Source organism: Anarrhichthys ocellatus, unplaced genomic scaffold (assembly GCF_004355925.1).
Source record: "Anarrhichthys ocellatus isolate YVR2014 unplaced genomic scaffold, GSC_Weel_1.0 scaffold122, whole genome shotgun sequence".
Classification (NCBI taxonomy): Eukaryota; Metazoa; Chordata; class Actinopteri; order Perciformes; family Anarhichadidae; genus Anarrhichthys; species Anarrhichthys ocellatus.
Genome location: NW_022280152.1, coordinates 535,972 through 556,450, shown reverse-complemented (window position 1 = coordinate 556,450; position 20,479 = coordinate 535,972). Strand labels below are relative to the sequence as shown.

The 20,479-nt window shown below is 42.6% G+C and overlaps 1 protein-coding gene across 2 annotated transcripts; it reads left to right on the top strand.

The window, feature by feature from the left end:
* Positions 1–3,130: 3,130 nt before the first annotated feature.
* sparc (secreted protein, acidic, cysteine-rich (osteonectin)) lies at positions 3,131–19,650 on the top strand. 2 transcript variants are annotated; one of them, XM_031876999.1, is made up of 11 exons: positions 3,131–3,233; positions 11,587–11,652; positions 12,133–12,186; positions 13,700–13,793; positions 15,152–15,273; positions 15,437–15,557; positions 16,480–16,613; positions 17,315–17,463; positions 18,637–18,785; positions 18,914–18,984; positions 19,466–19,650. In XM_031876999.1, exons 2-10 carry the CDS (start codon positions 11,596–11,598, stop codon positions 18,940–18,942), a joined length of 909 nt encoding a protein of 302 aa, XP_031732859.1. In that variant the 5' UTR covers positions 3,131–3,233; positions 11,587–11,595; the 3' UTR covers positions 18,943–18,984; positions 19,466–19,650. The 2 variants fall into 2 exon arrangements, with proteins under 2 accessions (XP_031732859.1, XP_031732858.1); XM_031876998.1 differs by lacking the exon at positions 19,466–19,650 and having other exon boundaries at positions 18,914–19,350.
* Positions 19,651–20,479: the final 829 nt, after the last annotated feature.

The window sequence follows — 20,479 nt, the reverse complement described above, 5'->3', positions numbered from 1 at the left end:
AGACCCAGATCCTCTAGCAGAGACCGGTCCACCGTGGACAGACCCAGATCCTCTAGCAGAGACCGGTCCACCATGGACAGACCCATATCCTCCAGCAGAGACCGGTCCACCATGGACAGACCCATATCATCAAGCAGAGACCGGTCCACCGTGGACAGACTCAGATCCTCTAGCAGAGACCGGTCCATCGTGGACAGACCCAGATCCGGCTTCACCTGCAGCCTTGGACCTGCAGTCGGAGCTCCGGAGGGAGGAGGAGAGCTCAGCTCCCGGCAGCAGCAGCGTCTCCTCCTCCTCCTCCTCCTCCTCCTCCTCCAGGAGCAGAGCTTCTCCTCTCTGGGAGCCAACACCGACACCACGCTGCTGGAGACGCAGGACGTATTGCTGGACCTGCTGGAGGGAGGGAGGGAAGCACGGGAGAACCAGAACCAGAACTGAGAGGGGCAGACTGTCAGACCCTGCTGCAGTAAAATGAGAGGTTTTCTAAAGGGACTATGGTGCTCAGAAACACTACCACTTTAGTCCACAGGGACCGCTAAAGTCACCACAAAATGAAAGTTCTTTAAATTTGAATTGTACAGCACCTGCTGTAAAGGGGTGTTGTTTCTTGTGATTCAACACTTTTTTTTCCAAACTGTTGTTTGTATCATGAACACACAGAACACAAATATTACACAGCGAATAACGCCATAATCTGTTTTCAGAATATTAATTATTCTAAGCTTTTGCACCGTAACTTAATGCTTCGCAGTCCAAAACCAAGATTGCAAACTTTATTAATCCTTTCAACCTTGACAAAAGCAGCACTCCTTCTGTTAAACGCTGTTGAGCTGTTTACCAGAGGGAACTCAGATTCACTCAGAACATTTTGCTAGAAGTAAACTCAACAAAACAGCTTACAGAAGGTTATACAACAGTTTACCTCAGACAGACTTCCAGACGCTGCTCTGGGTCAAAACGATCCTGGTAGTTAGTCGTCTGTCTGCACGTATCTATTCAAACCTTTTATTCAACAAGTGTAGCAACCATTGCAAATTATCCTCGCTGCCGATATGAAAATATTCACAGCAAAAAAAGCATAAAACAGAGTCTCCAGCCATGCTACCTGCTCTGTGAGGAAGCACTGAGGGGCTCTGAGCTAAATGCTAACGATGGCCTGCTAATGTTCTCACAATAACAATTAATGCTGATGTTTAGTAGGTACAGGGTTTACCATGTTTACCATGTTTCCAGATAAAGAAAAGGTGGCAGGTCTGGAGGGAAATGGGAGGAGGAGGAGGAGGAGGAAGGGGAGGGAGTGGCGGCGTTGAAGCCGAGGATGCTGGGAAATAGCAGGCCAGTTTGGCAATCTCAAAGAAAAGGTCTAATCCCCCGACAGGAAGTGAGGATTGTGCTGCTGTCTGAACTCAATGTGGAGAAGAAGAATCTGGAGTTTAACGTCAGCAGAGAGAAAGACTCCATCACAGACTCCTTTAATTAGACCGACGCGCTGCTCTCTCCTACAAGCAATGTTTGTATTTACACCCGTTTCATTTCCAATTTAGGAAGTTGTGACATCCAAAAAGAAATGTATGCAAAGTGTTTGACTTTACTGCTGGCTGTGATCCCGTCTCATGCCTCGAGTCAGTGTTGATTTATTCAGTATTTAACCAAGACCACAACCTTTCCCTGACATTAATAAAAGTGTTTGGCTGCAAAGGAAACCCGAAATACCTTACTCATGTTTTACTTGGCACAAGTATCGTAGGAATGAAACTTAGATATGTTTAATATTCTACAGATGGGCTTAATATTGCTGCAGCCCCGAAACAATACAGCGGTTAGAGAACCGAGCGGGTAGAAGTAGAGCAGTAATAGTTGCTGCTGTAAACTAAACTCTAAATATTTACTGGTGCTTCCGAGTGTCTCCTGAGGGCCCGCAGCGACCAGCATCTCTGAAACGGTTCGTTCTGCAGACAAACATGTCCACAGTTTAGATCAGTGCGACATCCAAAAGGGACTACAATCATTTCAAGCCCAAACAAGAAGCGTGTCGCGTTTAATGCATTCATTTAGATTCATAAAAAAACAAATCGCATGTTAACAAATGTAAATTAACGCACAAAATGTAATACGTTACAATTCATTGATCTCTAATTCCACCTTTAGGTATTTGTTTTCAATGCTTTAGTCATGTGTCACATCATGCTTTGAGTTAAAACATCTTCATTTGAGTGACATATCTGTGAATGTCTTTAAATCAGCATTTATATTTCTGCCCTTAAAGTCTCCATGTTCCCATGAATATTGTCTCTAGAACAAGACGACCGGCTAACAACATAATCTATCTCTGAGACATCGGCCTCCGGTCCCGGTGAGTCTTCACAGTCGTAGAAATGATTGGAAGATGAATGTAGTTTATTGGAGAAAGCATCGACGCATTCTGACTACTGCTGTTGTCTCCACTTTACTCATTGATATGAAAACATGAAGGACCTTCATTCAACAGACGGTGCAGTAGCATGCAAACATTAAGAGATCCTCAAGTTTAAAAACAGGTATGTAAAGCTGTCTGTGTCCTTGGTAACATAAATACGCTCTGGTTCTCTCCCACACATCCCTTTACGTTCCCTCACTAGAACCATCAGCTTAAATGGTTCAGAGAGTTGTAATAAAACAAAGATTTGGGTCGAGAAGTATCCAGTAATGTGGTCAATTATTTTTAAACTGAAAGTTATATAATTTCACTGCCTGTTATTACATCAAACTAAGTTAAACCCAATTTAAAATGGATGAGATAGAGATGAATTAATAGTTTATAGTTGATAGAGGTCACTTCTCAGGGGTCTGGTGTGAGAAAAAAAACATGTTTTCCTTCATATTATTCAAGTTTATTCAAATATGTTCAACTAATTAATTTGTCAAATTAAAAATCCCTTTAAGAAAGTTGTCAACGTATCTAAAAGAGAAAATGAACATCTGAAGATGTTTGACCTGAAAGATCTTTGCATTGGTTTTCATCTGTATTGTTAGCTACTCAGTTACACCACAATATGAGCTCTCCCCACATGGCAGAGAGGGAGAGAGGGTGCGATGGGAGGTTTGAGAGAAGGGAGGCGGGGTCTGTGTGTCCAAACTGGGATGTCCCACTGGAAACGTCTCCTGTGTGAACCGTTGAGGCTGTTAGATCGTCCTGGGGTCCCGTTCACAGCTGACTTGTCTCCTCTGTTGTCCCTGCTCTGCAAAGCTAAAAGGTAAGAGGTCTCACTCTGTCATGTGACTCAGATCTGGACTACTTCAGCAACCTCTAGAAGACTTTTTTCACTTAGAGAACTTAGTGGCAAACTCAGGTTTCAGTTGTTGTGTGATAATCCTGCTGCAAAATGTCACCTTGATGTTGGGGTTAGAAGTCTGCTGAAGTTTAACTTTTAAAATGAATTCACATTTCTTTGTCAGTTGAATAATCAGGTAAAATCTGCTTTTTATGCAAGTCTGACCAAAGTGAACCGAGATCTCTTCTTCTCAACATTCACCACAGACAGTTTGATGCTGCAAACTCAAAATCAAAATCCAGTGTTGGAAAAAACAACAACTCACACAACACATTCTCCAGCAGCTTTACACAATTTAAAGTTTAGAATGAGTGGACATCTGGTTTAACAAGCAGCTCCTGTGGCCTCAGACCCCAGTGAACAATCTCCTCTGTCATTACTGCCAAAACAGCTGCGAGGAAAATCGCTCCCTGCAGGTAAACAAGCTGTGGTTATGAGGAGACGTTGTGTGTGCAGGTAATTGTGTGCCACATCGGCAACAGGAGGGGAGGGGGGGGGTGAAGCTTGGGGGAGGAGGGCGATGCCGACACAAGCTGATATGCAGTTTAATTTGTGGACGCTCTTTTGTTTGGTCGCAGTATCTCCTGTCAAATAACGAATGCTTTGTAAAACTTAAAGTTAGGATGCAGAATCTGCTGCTCTCTCTTTGTTTGTGAAGAATTCCCAGTTTTGTCAAAGGATCCTGAAGGATTGATCGCTGTGAAAAAGTTGTTAAAATAGAGTAACTGAACAGAAGTGAAGAAAGAAGGGAAGGAGGAAGAGGAGGAGGAGGAAGAGGAGGAAGAGTGGGGGGTGGATGGGATTACAACAAAGCCCCCATGATCGAGCAATGGGAGCCTTTCTCCGACAAATCTCTCTCCTTTCCCTCCCTCCCTCCCTGCCTCTCTCTCTCTCTCTCTCTCTCTCTCTCTCTCTCTCTCTGAGATTACTCCCATGTAAAGGAATGTGGGTTGCCTTGACGATGGGTTACCAGCTGTTTAAAAAGGCTCCGTGAGTTTGTTCAGATGCCTTCAAGTGTCGGGGCGTCACCCAGAGGGAGAGCGGTCTGCAGAGAGAGGCTGAAATGTTTTGGTTTGAGGCCGTTCTTCATCCTGCAGCGAACGATGTGGGAACAGTTTCCTGTTGCATTAAGGAAGGTTTATTGTTCCCAGTTTGATGTGTTGACTGTGCGTAAAGCCTCCAACACCTCTGGGATGAACTGGAACGAGCCAGACCTGATCCCCCCAACGCGTTGAATGTTTTCTGTTACAAGTGGTGTGATTTGTCTTTAGATCCGTTTGAGTTGAGGTCCCAACATCCGGTGGAAAGTCTCCCTTCAGTAGAGTCAGTAGGAGTTGGGTGTGCCGGTTGTTGGAAAGAGACTTTTCAAACCTGCGCTCTAACCCTAACCCTCCAGATAAACAAAGGAAACGGGTCAGTGATGGATTAAAAGAGCAATTAAAAGACACGACAATACATTTAAAGTCGCCCTCCACTAAAACATTGCTCCTTCACATGGATGATTGAGCTTCACTGTGCAGAACTACTACTACTGAACATGTGTAAGAACAAGATGATTCGTGACTTCACAACTAGCTTGGAAGCCAATCACGGTCCTCAATACAAATAACACACGTGTGGACTTTTTAAAGTGTCTTAAGTGTCCAGCAGTTCAGCCGTATTGGCATATCTTCCCAATATATTTATTGTCGATGATACATGATGCTGCTATTCAAGTCCAGGACGCCGTGTTTATTTTAAGGTTCATGCAATTTTTTGCACGGCATCTTTGAAAACTAGAATCTCAAGTAAAGTCTTTGCAAGTTGTTTGAGTCCAATCTGAGGTGATGTCACGTGATGAAAACACGTTAGACTCTTCTCTCTGACTTATATCTCCGTCTTTTAATGAAGTTCTCCTTCACCGTGTTCGTCACACCTGTCTGAAGGACAAAGTGTCTCTGGCTGCTTAATTGTCAAGGTGGCCGGTCTGGAGGGAAATGGGAGGAGGAGGAGGAGGAGGAGGGGGGGGAGGAGGGGAAGGAGGGGAAGGGGTGCCGGCGTTTGAGCCGAGGATGCTGGGAAATAGCAGGCTAGTTTGGCAATCTCAGAGAAAAGCTCTAATCCCCCGACAGGAAGTGAGGATTGTGCTGCTGTCTGAACTCAATGTGGAGAAGAAGAATCTGGAGTTTAACGTCAGCAGAGAGAAAGAAAAAGATCGTGGATAGAAAAACTGGGAAACATGTTACAAGTTAAATAATAAAAAATAAAGCAGATAGTTAACAGAGCTGTGAGTCAACAGAAAAGGTGGAAAGAGTGACGGAGGTGAGGTTTAGAGAGAGAGAGAGAAAGAGAGAAACAATGTGGGTCAGTTCGGTTCAGACGGAAAGATCTCAGTGGCTTCAGGTTTGTCAGGAGTTGTTCAGAAAGTCTTTTGTTTGTCCGTCCAGCAGTTACATCACAACTCCACAGAGCTTCTTTTTATTATTGTAAAAGATGTCAGCTAACGGAAACTCATTCTTGATCTGGTTGAATCGCTGTTATTAGCAAATGTTAACACACTGAGTTGCTGCCCTCTGACCTCTCACAGTGTGCATACAACACAAAGACTGAGACAGATCGCTGGAGATGACAGAAGTCATTTCAACCTCAGATTTGCGCTGAGCGGATTTTGACTGATAACATCTACAAACAAGGATTTTAGCCGTTGAACCATTTTTATCTTTGCAGAGAGGCAGAGGCATAGAGATGTACATCAACACTTATGACAGTAATGTAAAAACACACAAGGAGAAGAGAGAGACAAGTGCGATCAAAGCCAAATGAAAGCATCATTTTCTACTTTTAAGTCTGTCATGTACGGTGACTGAGCAAGAATAGTGTGAGGCTCTCCTCTCTCACCTCTCCTCTCTTCTCACCTCTCTCTCCCCTCTCCTCTCTCCTCTCTCCTCTCTCCTCTCTCCTCTCCCCTCTCTGCTCTCCTGGTCTGAGCTCTTTGTGCTCAGAGTCTCCTGAGTGATCTCTGAAACTGCTCTTTGTCCGGGCAACATAAAGGGGTCCCCCCCCCCCCCTCCCGAACTCTCCAGGGGGATTAAACATGTCAGGTGTCTTATTGCTACCTGAGGAAGTCCAGCTTGGATTGGAGGGCTTGTAGTCGCCTCAGGTCACTAAGATCGACCTGTGAACTGACCGAGCTTGAAGACTCCCCCTCTGAATAAAGTATAGAAGCTTCCAATCTGGTGCATACAGTCGTATGCTGAATACTTCACAAACACATGCATCTTCCCTCAAACCTTTATATTAAAAATACTTTCAGGCTTGCACAGGCGTGCTACTCATCCGTGCAAGTACAGACTGTTTAAGAAGAAGTGTATTAAAGAGTGCTGCTCTGTGACAAACAAACGTTTATGACAGCGTGAACATAATCAGCAGAAGTAAAAATCTAACGTTAGATAAAAGAACTCCACCACGGTCACATGACTTCATGTCTCCTCCACTAAGCTGAAGGAGGAGAGTGTTCTAGTGACGACGCTTAGTCCTCCATTTAGACTTTTTTAAGATTCACCAGAGGGGCGTTCACTGACATGTTTTTATATCGTAGAACTAAGCGTTAAAATCTCTCAGCCTGTCTTAAACACAGACTTTATTTCAGACATTTAACCAAAAGCAAAAGTGCAAAAAAAGCTGAATCATTTCTGTGTTTTCTGACTTATTTATGCAGCTCTCCATTTTAAGTTTTTGTAAAAATGCATGTTTGTAAACGGATGTTTTGATAGTTTTGCTGTTGCTAAAGCGATCCCCATTTACTTCAATTCATCAACACTATTTTTCAAATTAGTTTTGAGTCTCCGTTCACCGTGGAGGCTATTTATTTATTGGTTTATTCGGTCAGGGTCAGCACACATTAATACAACATTCCTGTAAATGCGCCAGAGTTAGCCAAGAGGCTATTTTTCCTCTGTAGTCCCAATGAGGGGAAAACTTAGTTCTCTTCCAGAATTCGAGGTAACACGGGGTGAGTAATTGATTTACTCAACATGTGAAGTATGTGAAGTATTCTTTAAGACGATAAGGTTCTCTGATAATGACTGCATGTCAGTAAGTCTTTATCTTCTTGCAATTTCATTCCTTGCTTCAGGTATGAAAAATGGAGGTTTTTCATCGGATTTTGGATGCACGCTTAAAGTTTTGCGTCGCTACATCAGATGGAAACAAACTGCTGCACCATCCATCTGCATTTAACAAACCTCATATCTGGAGGGCATTTCAATAACTTCAAGGATTCTCCTTAATAATAAAAACCTCTGTCTCCGGAGCTCAACACAGACAGAGGAAATCACTGTTTCGTCTCAGAGCCTTCGCTGGATATTTGCATGCCTGTGTTGTTTGTCTGCACTGTTTGCTGGCAGACACACAGCTACAGGTTGTTTTTCCAGACTTCCAAACCCGCCTGTTATGTCACCGAGGAGCAGAAGAAAGAATTCCTCTAAATCTGCCCCCCTCTTTAAAGAGCAGACAGGAAGAAAGAGAGGGATATTAGAGAGGGAGAGGGAGAGGGCGAGAGAGAGGGAGAGGCAGATAGCAGCTCCAGGCAGGTTGTTTTTCCTCCACAGCCAGTTTACACTCGCTTACCTAACTAACCTCCCAAATTAAATACACTGGAGGAGAAAAAAGGAGCTCCTTCATGAGCCTGCAGTTTCCCTTTTAGCCTCGGCCCCTGTTTGATTATGAGAGCAGCTTTCCAAATAAAATAACTTGTTCTGCTGTCGCGTCAGAGCGTCCGGCCTCCGGCCTCCACTTTCCCAACGACTCTCCGACCAAACAGAATATAAGTGAACATACGACGGGAAACAACACGACCCTCCAAATCAAATACTGACCCCGCACTTTGTGGAGATGACACACGTTTTAAAAACGTTTTCCCCTTTTTCATTAAGCTCTCGCTCCCAAACACGCTACTTACACGTGCGTCAGAAGTTCTTTTTTTTACCTCGCTTTATTTGTATTTCTCTCTCAGAGACCTGTCCTTGTGTGCAGGTTGTTTGGCGACGTCATCGTCTGCGTCCTCTGCCAGCGTTTCTGTAATTTTCCAAGTCCGAGCTTAATGACCTCTCATCTCTGGACCTTTCGTGAACAGTGGTCACCGTTGTGAAAGTCCTGAGTGAAGCACGGAGCGACTTGTACTTTTACAGTAATCATGTTGCATCTAAACAGCTGTGATGTGATTTATTGTCTAGATTGTGAACAGAACTTAGAAAAATACATAAATAAAATAAAACACTTCGAGAGAAAGGTGGAAATATGACTACAGAACCTCTACCCTTCAAAATAAAAGGCTCACAATGCTCTGCTCATAATTCATAAACATCACACTGATGCATTGACGTTCAGCTGTTCTAATTATCTGATTCCTCATACATTTGGATATTGGGTCTCTGTTGTGATCTTGACACAAAATGGCATTTTGTGAAGTATTTTGAAGGATGTTGTGATTACAACATAATCGCTTCGTAATCACAAGATTCAAACAAATAATCCGCATTAGCTCGTTTTTTCTGTCCTATCATCAAACCGATCTCGTTTCAGCATCGAGAAGATTCCTCCGAGCAGAGACAAGACTTAAAGGAAGTCTGTATTAAAAACAATAAAACTCGTATTAATGTTAAGACGCGTGCATGATTGATTTAAAATGAGAGACTTCCTCCAAAGCTGCCGTGTAAATCAGCGGTAGTTAGCATAAAGGCTCTGTGTAGCTTTGATGTGTTGTAGCAGGACGAGGCTCTACAGGCGTTCTGATGATCATCAGATGATAAAAGCAGACCAGAGTCTCCTGAAGATAACGTTCCCTTAAAACCAAACTGGGTTGTGATTTACGTCTTAATGGAAGCGTATTTTGTTGTGGATGATGTTTGTTTTTAACGTGTGACGAATGAGTTTCAAATAAGTCCACAGGAGGACGTTGGGATGGTGGTCCTGGATGTCCTGTGTGTAGCTTTTTCTGTTTTGCTTTGTTTTTATTTACAACGTTAACAGCTTCAAACTGTTTCGAACTTTAACGACCATCCCGGAGAAAACAAGTTTCCCGCAAAACGTAATTGCGCGTGCAGTTCAGTTGTGTGGGATCCGGATTTTGTTGGGGACCGTTTTGGATAAAACGAGTGCAAACCTGCTCTCAAGAAAGAATGCTACATGTTAAACGAAATGATTACACTTTGACTATTTTCAGGTTGACAAAAGAAGGAAAATGTGCCCGCAGGTTAACACTCAATAATTATTTTGTGTCTCTTCGGGATTCGTCAAACGTGTCAACACTCGAGGTCGACTGTATGCTGACTTTACCCAAGTCTCTGCACCTGTCCAAACATGCTGCCCTATTCAGACGCTTCGTGTCAAGAGGCCCCTCCGACGTTTTGAAGGACGCCTGGCAACCGGCCAAGCAAAGCATTCCCCCCCCCCCCCACCAAACTCAAAATGTCAGGTTGAGTTTCCCTCAAGGTGATGCTTCTAGAGCCGAGGAATTCATCTCTCCTTCCTCCGTGTCTCAGTTCATAGATGCTGCACATGTTGGGATAAAAACAAAGAGGAAAAGCTGAATGTTCAATGAGAAGATTGGAAGTTGTATTGATTTCTTGTTGGTCTTATCCGAGGCGAAGGAATTGAAACTATTCCCAGCTCTGTTTTGTAACTCTTATTATCCCGCTGATCTCCTGCAGCGTGCAGTCTACTCACTTCAGTGTTATTGCTCTGCGTGAGGACTTTCCTTCACAGCGGAGGAAGAACTCAACAGGAACAAGAGATCCTGTGTTTCTGATATCAAACACAAACAACATAAAGGAAACGGGGTGAATGAAATGACAGTTAGACCTTTGATCTCTGCAGTCGAGACACTTTAAATAAACCACACGTCCTTTGATGTCAGGAGGACAGAGATCGTTTCTGGATGTCTGGGTTAAAACAGCGGATTCAATGGAGGTGCAGAGGGAGATAAGTACTAGAGAAAGAGGGAGGAAGACCAAGCAATGTCATGCTCCGTTATGGAACAAAGAAGCCCTTGTTTAGTCCTTCAGACCAGACGTGATAGAGGAAGAGAAGCAGGGAAGAGGAAGGGTTTCCAGAGCTCAACACCAAACGCTCAGACAATCAGATATGAAGAGGAGAGCAAGAAAAGACAGATAGGGGACTCATCTCTTATACATATACATATATATATGTATATATATATATATATGTACCTATATATGAACGTAGTGTATTCCATGTGATAAGTAGAGCCTAGTGTGTAAACTTGACAAGGATGTAAAAAAAAAAAAAAGAAATGTTTGTTTTCATCCATTTGGCTAATAAGAGTGAAAATGAACGGTTCCTTTTCTCTTTAGTCTGGATCCGTTTCTGGATCCTCTAGCAAGCGGTCTTGGACCGATTGTTTTGGTCCGCACTAGAGTACGATTACATTGTTTACAACTTCCCAAAGTAACTGCACCAGAGTTTGATTAAACTAGACTAAATGTTGGACGCATTCTTACATAAATCCCCCCAAAATGGTGCTAAAGAAAGTTTGTATTTGTACATAAACAATATTGGTCATAAGACTTAAACAACTATGGTTACAGGCCAGTTTTCAAAAATGTGTGTTTATGTTCAAAATTGGCAAACATTTTTTTTAAATCTCAAATGATGACATTGTTATTGGTCTCACAGATACAAACACAGTGCTGCACGGGGCTCTAATCGATGGTAGTATAATAAAAACAGGCTTTGTGTCCTTAATGATTTGAAACATGTGTGCAACATATTCACACACAACTCAGTGCAATCAGCTACTGTGCTCTCGCTCTGATTTATGCTCCAGAATGAGAGAAGATCCCCGTCAGAGGACGAGAGCATGTTCTGAGAGAGACTTTTCAACAAACCCACACACGGCCAGAGGCTTTCAACACGAGCTGCCAGTGAACAAAGCGGACAGTGAGGCTTTTGTTTGGGGAACTGGAGAGCTTCCATTAGTCTGTCACAGAGAGTTGTGTTACAAGTTGTGTCCAGATGCTTCAGTTGTCTTCAGAGAGGCTGCAGGGCTTCATGAGCGTAGGGTTGGATGTTGGTTAGGATTCAGAATCAGATACTTTTTATTGATCCCGCTTCTAATCCTGATACTGATTATTCTCATTTTAGTACATAAAGAAACTTAAAAAGAGAGAAAGTAAAACAAATACAGCTGTGGCTTAGTAATAGTTTGTGTGAATGTGACGATAGGATTGAAATAATAAGAAACTGGGTTCACTTGTCCGTCTGTTTGTCTCCACAGACTTTGAAGATGAGGATGTGGATCGTCTTCCTCCTGTGCCTGGCTGGCCACGCCATGGCTGCTCCTGTAAGTGATGCTGTGTGTGTGTGTGTGTGTGTGTGGTCTGCTTTTGTCTTTATGAGCATGTTCCTCTCTTTGTTGGCTTTCCTAAATATCTCCTCCTTTCCTCTGTTGTTAACAGTTCACGTGTGAGTTTCCATGTGTGTTTTCCTATCTATGTGCACTTCCTGTGTGTGTGTGTGTGTGTGTGTGTGTGTGTGTGTGTGTGTGTGCATGTGTGTGTGTGTGTGTGCGTGTGTTCTTGTTGCAAGTCTGTGAACATTGCTCCTCTGAGTTTTCATATGCATGAAGATTCAAAGTGTGTTTTGAGGGTGAGGTCATTGTCTGCTTCTGACTTGCTTCACTTAAGTGTTTTTGTTTTAATCTATTAGTACTCACAAGTGTGTGTTCATGTGCAGAAGTAATAATGTTTAATGTGTGTGTGTGTGTGTGTGTGTGTGTGTGTGTGCGTGTGTGTGTGTGTGTGTGCGTGTTTGTGTGTTCCAGACTGAGGAGGTGCCCATCTTGGAAGAGCTGGTAACTGAGGAGCCAGTTGTTGAGGTCAGTCCAGATGTTCATCATGTTTTTTTATTTTCTCCTTAAAAGCTGAAACGGGTGAAACCATGAAACTTCCCCGGTTGATTTCTTTTAAGACAATTATTTTTTTGCAGAACCAGCTTCCATTTAAATATGCAGATAAGCCACGAGCTTCTCAAATATAAGAGCACACCTTTGTTACGTTCATAGAGAGGATAAGTCTCTCTAATTACTTATTTTCAGTCTAAAAGCCCGAAGACACCAATGACCGAGGTTTTTTTTATCCGTCAACCCCCCCCCCCCCCGATGTGTAAAGACCTCTAGACTCCAAGAGTTAACGACATATTATTTTTCAGAATAAAGTCCCATGTTGTTGCACCAGAAGTGGAGGCACTTCGCCTCTCTTTACTGTCGTTACACTGATCGTTTTTTGGGAAACTCGACCTAAATACTTTTGCTGTCGTCTGAGTTTGATTTGGCCTCAGTGATGCTCTTCCTGAGCCAGGCAGCTGCTCGGAGAGATGATCTGATCTGTGATGGAGCTCCGGTGGTTTCAACACTGCAGCCAAAGAAGCTCAGTGGTATTTGTTCACGTGACGGTGGAGGAGACGCCCACAGCCGAATTACTCGTTCAGCCTGTGACACAATCGGTCCGTCACAGAATCATTGGAAACTAAATACAAGTCGTGGAAATTAAACTGAACTAACTGAAAATGTTTGAAGGGTTGGCAAAAGTAATGTCTACCTTTGACCCTTTGTAAAGATGGACTTTTTATGGTTTCATTCAGAGGGTCTTTACATGCCGAAAGAAGTGAAAATCTGCAGCATTTCAGGGACTCATTTTGACCTCCAGATTGAAATAATCTGAAGAGTTCTAAAGTTCAACAAAGATTCTCCAAATTCTAATCACCAAATATCCATTTGTGATCTCTGGCTTTTGTCAAATCTTTCCAACAAACAGAGAGGGATGAAAACAGGAAAATCCCTCCTTCTCCGTCCTTGATTTTTCCTTAAGAGGAGAAATAAAAGTATTGTAAAAGAGACACACAACACTAAACCTCCAAAACATCCTCCTTCATGTGAACGTTATTTTCCTTTCCTGCTCCGGAGGTCCAGCGGGACCAGAGATCCCACAGCTGTTAGTTTTAGCCGGTCATGACAGGAAGCCGTTACGTTCCTCATGGCTCCACCTCATGTGGACCCAGCTGCTTGTTATTGTTGGATGTATTACGGCCTCGCCGCTCCCACATTCTGTTTGGCCTTCAGGGAGGAACCTTCTTTAGCGGTGACGTTTAAACCTTTTTTCTTTCTTTTTTTTGAGGAAAACCAGGGATATTTAAGCGGTTTTACTTTAAGTGGACGTCGTGCAGAAATAGACCTGAAGACTGTTGCACGGACATCATGTGCAAGAAGGAATTCAGAGAGTGCATTAAGAGAAAACTTCACTCTCGTCGCTTCGTACCTCACAACATTAAAATCCTCAGCATGTGACTCATGAAGCTTACGGTCTGACCTTTGACATCTGATATTCCTCCAGGAGCCCGAGGTGGGGGCCAACCCGGTGCAGATTGAGATCGGAGAGTTCGATGAGGCCATCGAGATTGTTGAAGAAGAAGAAGTTCTTACTGAGAGTAAGTTCGTAAAAACACTCGGGACGACATGACATTGACTTGCATCAATTCCAGGAGATTTCTCCGGTGCAATTAATTTGTTTTCACATTGTGCAGAATGGACATTATGTTGTACAACAACACAGAGAGTCCGAGAGACAAACTTTATTACTCCTTTCAACCTTGACAAAGGCCGCTCAGACCAGATCCACTCCTTTCATTCTTACCTTTCACAATAAAAGCCCTAGACATAGACACTGCGTAACTGTTTACCAGAGGGAAGTAAGCATTTCACTAAACAGAAACTCAATAAAACATCTTAGAGTAGCTTTAGGCTAAAACAACAGTTAACCTCAGACAGACTTTTATTGCAATTGTCACATAATTTTCGTGTTATTTATTAATCACGCCAATCATTTTCCAATTAATTTAATTCATTAATTTCTTCTTTGTAATATGTTTTAAAAATAAATACTTAAAGCAGCAATATTTTTTATAATAACATCTTCTTGACAAGTAAAAGTTCTGCTCGAGAATCAACATTTAAATGTAGTTGTGTGTAATCAAAAATAAGAGAATTAACTGTTTGTTCATATCTGTTTATTCATATTATAAGCAAGTAATAAAAGTTGTCTACAAAATTTGTATAAAGGTGTATACTAGTATAGGCTAGGGAAGTAAAAGTTGTGAAAAAGATTAAAACTTCAATAGAAAGTCAATCACTGTGTGTATTTGCTTCCACACGTTCATAAATGTGGTGCACACACACTCTACGTAGATTCAGAGTCACATGACCTCAACATGAATCCTTTAGATGGAGACGTTTCCAGGTATAAATGTGTCACGCTTGTTGCTCTACACGTCGACCGCCTCTTTTTACCGCGACAACATTTTGATTTAGCATGCTGGGTCGCAGACCTCAGACTGGCAAATCAAACATCCCATAATAACAGCCCGGCTGTAATTACACGTTCCAGCTGGCTTTAAGTGCAGCTCAGCCGCAGTCTGTACAACGTGTACAGATATCTAGTTATAACTCCTTCACTTCCTTTAAAAGTACCACAATTATAAACAAGTACTTTATTCTAAGTATAAATGTATTGCATTTAAGATGAAAGCATCTACATCTAAACAAATCTACTTCATAGTGTTCTCTTTATATATTGATATTGTGAGATATCTCTCACCACGCCACACATTGAAAAATACATTTTAAAACAATCGATAGCAACAGAAACAAAGTCCTTTTTAAATATTCCTTAATCCTCCGACATATGAAAGATTTCATTGTGAGTTTGCTTCTGGCCCTGGAGGACCGGACAGCGGAGTTATTTCCTGAGAAATAACTCCGCTTCTGTACGTCTGTGTTCTTCCTACAGATCCCTGCCTGAACCACCACTGCAAGAAGGGCAAAGTGTGTGAGGTCGACGAGAGCAACCTCCCCATGTGTGTGTGCCAGGACCCCTCCACCTGCCCGGCTGCCGAGGGAGAGTTCGAGCACGTGAGTTTGAAAAACAAACCAGACATTTCTTTAAATTGTAAAATCCGTATTTATCCTGTGGCTGTGAACTCACCACCGAGGATCAGTTAACATACAACCTCAAAGAACCACAGAACAGACTTTGATGACTGACAACTCATCCGTCTGCATTTCCCCTTCTCAGGTTTGCGGCACCGACAACAAGACCTTCGACACCTCCTGCCACTTCTTCGCCACCAAGTGCGCCCTGGAGGGAACCAAGAAGGGCCACAAGCTGCACCTGGACTACATCGGACCCTGCAAATGTGAGCTCCCACACTCTGCTTCTCAGTTTCCCAACAGAAGTTACAGCTCAGCTCTCTCTGTGTTCCAGCGTTTTCTTTAATTGTTGGGCGGTTCAGATTCTGTCAGGTCTGGGCCTGCAGGCTGCATTTCTTCCACTGTTTAAACTGAACATGGCACACACACACACACACACACACACACACACGCTCAGTTTGAGGAAATGAGTCAGGGCTGAAAGGCTCAAATGGGGATCAAGGTGCTGTTCAGTGCACAAGAATAACAATTGAATGTATATATTATATATATATATATTGAGGATGAAATGTTGAGACCATAGATGAGACCGAGATGCAGATATTTTTTCTGCAGTTTGCTGATAATTGTTTTCATGGCACTTAAAAGGTTTAAAATGTCATTTTTTTCATTGTGCGGTGGGTGACATAGAGACACCGTATACGTCTCTGATAGCGACCTGTGTAGCCCCGCCCTAAAGCATCCCCTGCTTTATGGTCTGTGTGACTCTAAATGGAGCATAATGTACTAAATGAACATCATGCTGTATTGAAGAAGACTTGAAACTAGAGATTGAGACCATAAACTCATGTTTACAATGTTTACTGAGGTAATAAATCAAGAGAGAAGTAGAGTCATTTTCTCATAGACTTCTATACAACCAGAGGAGTCGCCCCCTGGTGGACACTAGAGAGAATGCAGCTTTAACACATGAAGCTTTGACTTCACTCTTCAGAACCGGAGGTTCCCGATGTGCTACAGTAATGACCAATGATCTGGTGACATGCCAACAAAAGCCTTTTAAAATGGAATGCAGCTTTTTTGACTGATTAAAGCTTTTATTCAGATGATTATCACAAACTACTTCCAAAGCAAACCTCAATTAAATTATGAATCACACATCCAACTGACAGCGTTTCCTCCCCACAGACATCGAGCCCTGCATGGACTCCGAGCTGAGCGAGTTCCCCCTCCGTATGAGGGACTGGCTGAAGAACGTCCTGGTGACTCTGTACGAGCGCGACGAGGACAACAACCTGCTCAACGAGAAGCAGAAGCTCAGGGTGAGTCCAGAAAGTCACTAAGACCTAAGTTAAATCAAAGGGATGTGGATGGAATAATGCACAGGACTACGTTTTATTGTAGATAAATCCTCCTGGCAGTGAGGCAACAAGGTAAAATAAGGGTTAAAAGCCAACACAATATTCAATACAATGCAGATACAACATCTTATAAACTATCCATTACAGAAGACATGGTATTATCAAGTGTTTTATGTGTTTAAATACAGAAGTCTGTCATTTTAATGAAAGTGCGTTTCATTTAGTCGCCTGTCAATGGCGTCATGTCCCCTCTCGACTTAATTTATTTGTGAAAGGAGACTAATAGTCTACATGTTTTCACAAACTGCCTTATATAAGAAGACACTTCACACAAAGAACAATTCAACTGAGTAAGAATAAATCCTCTCACAAGAGAAATAAATCCAATAATGTCACAAATATTGAGAGACATTTCCATCAACAGTGAAGGTAAAGATTGTAGACGGGTTCACCAGACACACTGATTGACAGGTCTCTACCAGAGACGTACACGGCGTCTCTACGAGTCCAAATATGGTCACTTCTGTTTCACAAACCAGTGGGTGACGTCACCGTGACTATGCTCTTATATACAGTCTGTGCTCCAAGTCGCTCGCCATCGACATCTAAACGGTGCATCAACGTTTGTTCTTGACGTGGGTTGTGTCTGTTTGACGTTTCAGGTGAAGAAGATCTTTGAGAATGAGAAGAGGCTGCAGGCTGGCGAGCACTCTCTGGACCTGCTGGCTCACGACTTCGAGAAGAACTACAACATGTACATCTTCCCCGTCCACTGGCAGTTCGGCCAGCTGGACCAGCACCCCGTCGACGGGTACGTAGTGGGAGGGAACAGGGACGGGGCGGCGGGTTCAGAGTTTAACCGGTCGGTGTGGTCGTAATCAACTAAGATCTCTTTAGTCACCCAGTCAGTAGTTATTTTTCAAGCCGAATAACTTATTTATAAGGAATTTATGAACACATTTCTGGAAAACACAAGATTTAAAGTGGTGCTTTTTTTGTGGTTCTTTGTGGAGAAACTCACTTTACAGATCTGCTGATTAAAATAAACGAAATGATTACAGCTTTATTATAGCAAGGCTCATTCGGCCTCCACATCTTTCTTTCATAGACTGGAAAATAGAGTGCCTTTTGGGCAGATTCTGCAAGTCAGCACATGTTGGGCCTTTAATATCAGTGCTGCTCAGGCAGCGGTTGAGCTTGAGGCAGACTGAGAGCTGGTTGGTTTCCTTTAATCTCACACCACAGCATCACTGATGGATCCAACAGACACCAGCTGCCGTTCACTTTAGAGCTGCTTGCTCCAGAAGACGATGACGTGGCTGCTGGACTCTTAATGCACCACCCAGAACACACGTTCTACTTTATGCTAGTGCTAACAGTGTGATACAGTAAAAGAGCTGAAGGGAAGGTGTTTAAGGAGACAATGACATCGTTGAAACATATTTTATGTAAAAGCAGACAGTTTGTGGATGAAGGTGACTTTCTGTATTTTGTTTTTAACTTGATCACAAACAAAGATCCTGATATTTTAAAGCTCCCTCTGGGATCACGAGACAAACGTCGGTCTTCATATTTTCTTATACATTTTCTCACGATTTCAAAATAACGTCGAACACACACCAGTGTGTGTGACCTGTGGCGAGTCTCCATGCAATGTCTAAAATAAATCTCAGCGAGCTGCGGACATTTTTGATTCTGCGGTTGGAAAAAGTTTAACTTTTAGCGGTCGAAGTGCGGACAGAGAATACCCCCACAGCCAATCAGTAGACAGAGTCCTGTGACATGTTCAACAAAGAATTTGTTCCCGCCTGAAACACATGAACCGGCCTCCCGGCTGCAGAAAGATGTAATTATTTTTGGCGAGCCGCACTTTGCCGCTGCCTGGTGTGTTTTCGGTGTAAATAAATACTGTAAAACAGAAACACAGAAATTGAAAAGCATTCCATTGTAAAAGTCATTTCCTTGTTGTGTGTATGCGACGCAGGTACCTGACCCACACAGAGCTCTCCCCCCTGCGCGCCCCTCTCATTCCCATGGAGCATTGCACCAGCCGCTTCTTCGAGCAGTGCGACGCCGACAACGACAAATACATCGCCCTGGAGGAGTGGGCCAACTGCTTCGGCATCAAAGAGCGTGAGTATCGACCACATGCGTGAAGACGATCGCCACGCAACAAAAGAATTATTAGTTTACCCAGAAATATGAACCTCTAAATATAATTAAAATAAATGTGCTGACGGATGTTTTCTGTGTGTTTGCAGAGGATGTGGACAACGACCTCATCGTCTAAGCTGCCAGCAGTCTGACTCCGAGTCGTTACTAACGGGACGAGGTGCTGATCCCTAAGTTAAACAAATAAATCACAGTAACGGTGCTAATTGCAAATTCCTTTTTTTATTTTGTTTTTAAATAATGACCTTTCCTGCATATACCACTAAAAAAAAAAAAAGATTACAAACAGAGAAATGTGCACAGTCTGTACTAACCATCTTTGAATTCTCTTGTTTGTTGAACAAAACACCCAGTAAAGAAAACTAAAGACCTCTGATGTAAATGTATGTTGTTGACAATAGTATATATGTGTTATGGATTATGGATTTGTTCAGGGCTTCAATTTGAGATCAATTTGAGACAAAACTGTAAAGTCAAAAAAATAAAGTTTCTAAATAAATGCTCCCTCTGCTTGCTTTCTACACAACCTATTAGTTTTGCACTCTTTTGGTGGTGGACTCTTTATTCTTTTGTGCTTTTATTTTGGTTTTTGATCTTTTGACTACTGCTTTAAGAGTTGTTCACTTTTATTTTCCGTGCAGATTCCTTGTCCCAGACGACGACGCGCGTGTACTGATATTTGAAACAATAAAGAGGATATATGTTTGGACCTTTTAACGAGGGGAAAGTCTCGCAGGCTGAGAGTTTTTTTCTCCTAATTAAGATGTTTCGTCTGACACTGAGAGCACGACCGAACACTCACCATGAATAAAAGACTATGAAAAGATCTCTGCATGCATTCATATCTTTCTCCTCCGCTACAGTCAGGAATTCCTGTTGAGACGATCACGACAAAGATCAGCACGGCTCCGCGAGTCTCAAGGAGGCCGGTGTGTTGACCACGTTGTGTCACATTGTTATCTCTTTGTGAGTCACTTGGTTTGTATCCTGTGTCTTTGTGCAGCAGTGATGCTCTTACAACCGTCTCTTTATGAGTTGCAGTTTATTTGTCAGATTCTCAAATCTAAATTCTTGTTAAGTGTTCAGCTTTCTGGATAGAAAAAAGTAAAGTTCATCGTCTTGGAACTCAGATAATTCCACAATGTTCGGGCTCATGGCATCTTGCACAGTCAATGTTTCACATATAAAATGCAACATATCCTTAAACGACAGCTCGTATGATGGCTTATAAAAAGTTATTTTTCTTGTGTTTTCCTGCGATTGTCCAGCGACATGAACGATCAGTGCTCCTGTAAAAGCTCCTGTAGTGCAGAACCTGTTTAGGGAACAAAACTACTCATTTAGGTTTACAAAAAAACACATTGTGCTTTGGGTTGAAGACCTGAGAGACTGTAAGAGACCTGTCAATCACCGTGTAGCCCCGCCCTAAAGCATCCCCTGCTTTATGGTCTGTTTGACTCTAAATGGACCATAATGTACTAAATGAACATCATGCTGTATTGAAGAAGACTTGAAACTAGAGATTGAGACCATAAACTCATGTTTACAATGTTTACTGAGGTAATAAATCAAGAGAGAAGTAGAGTCATTTTCTCATAGACTTCTATACAACCAGAGGAGTCGCCCCCTGGTGGACACTAGAGAGAATGCAGCTT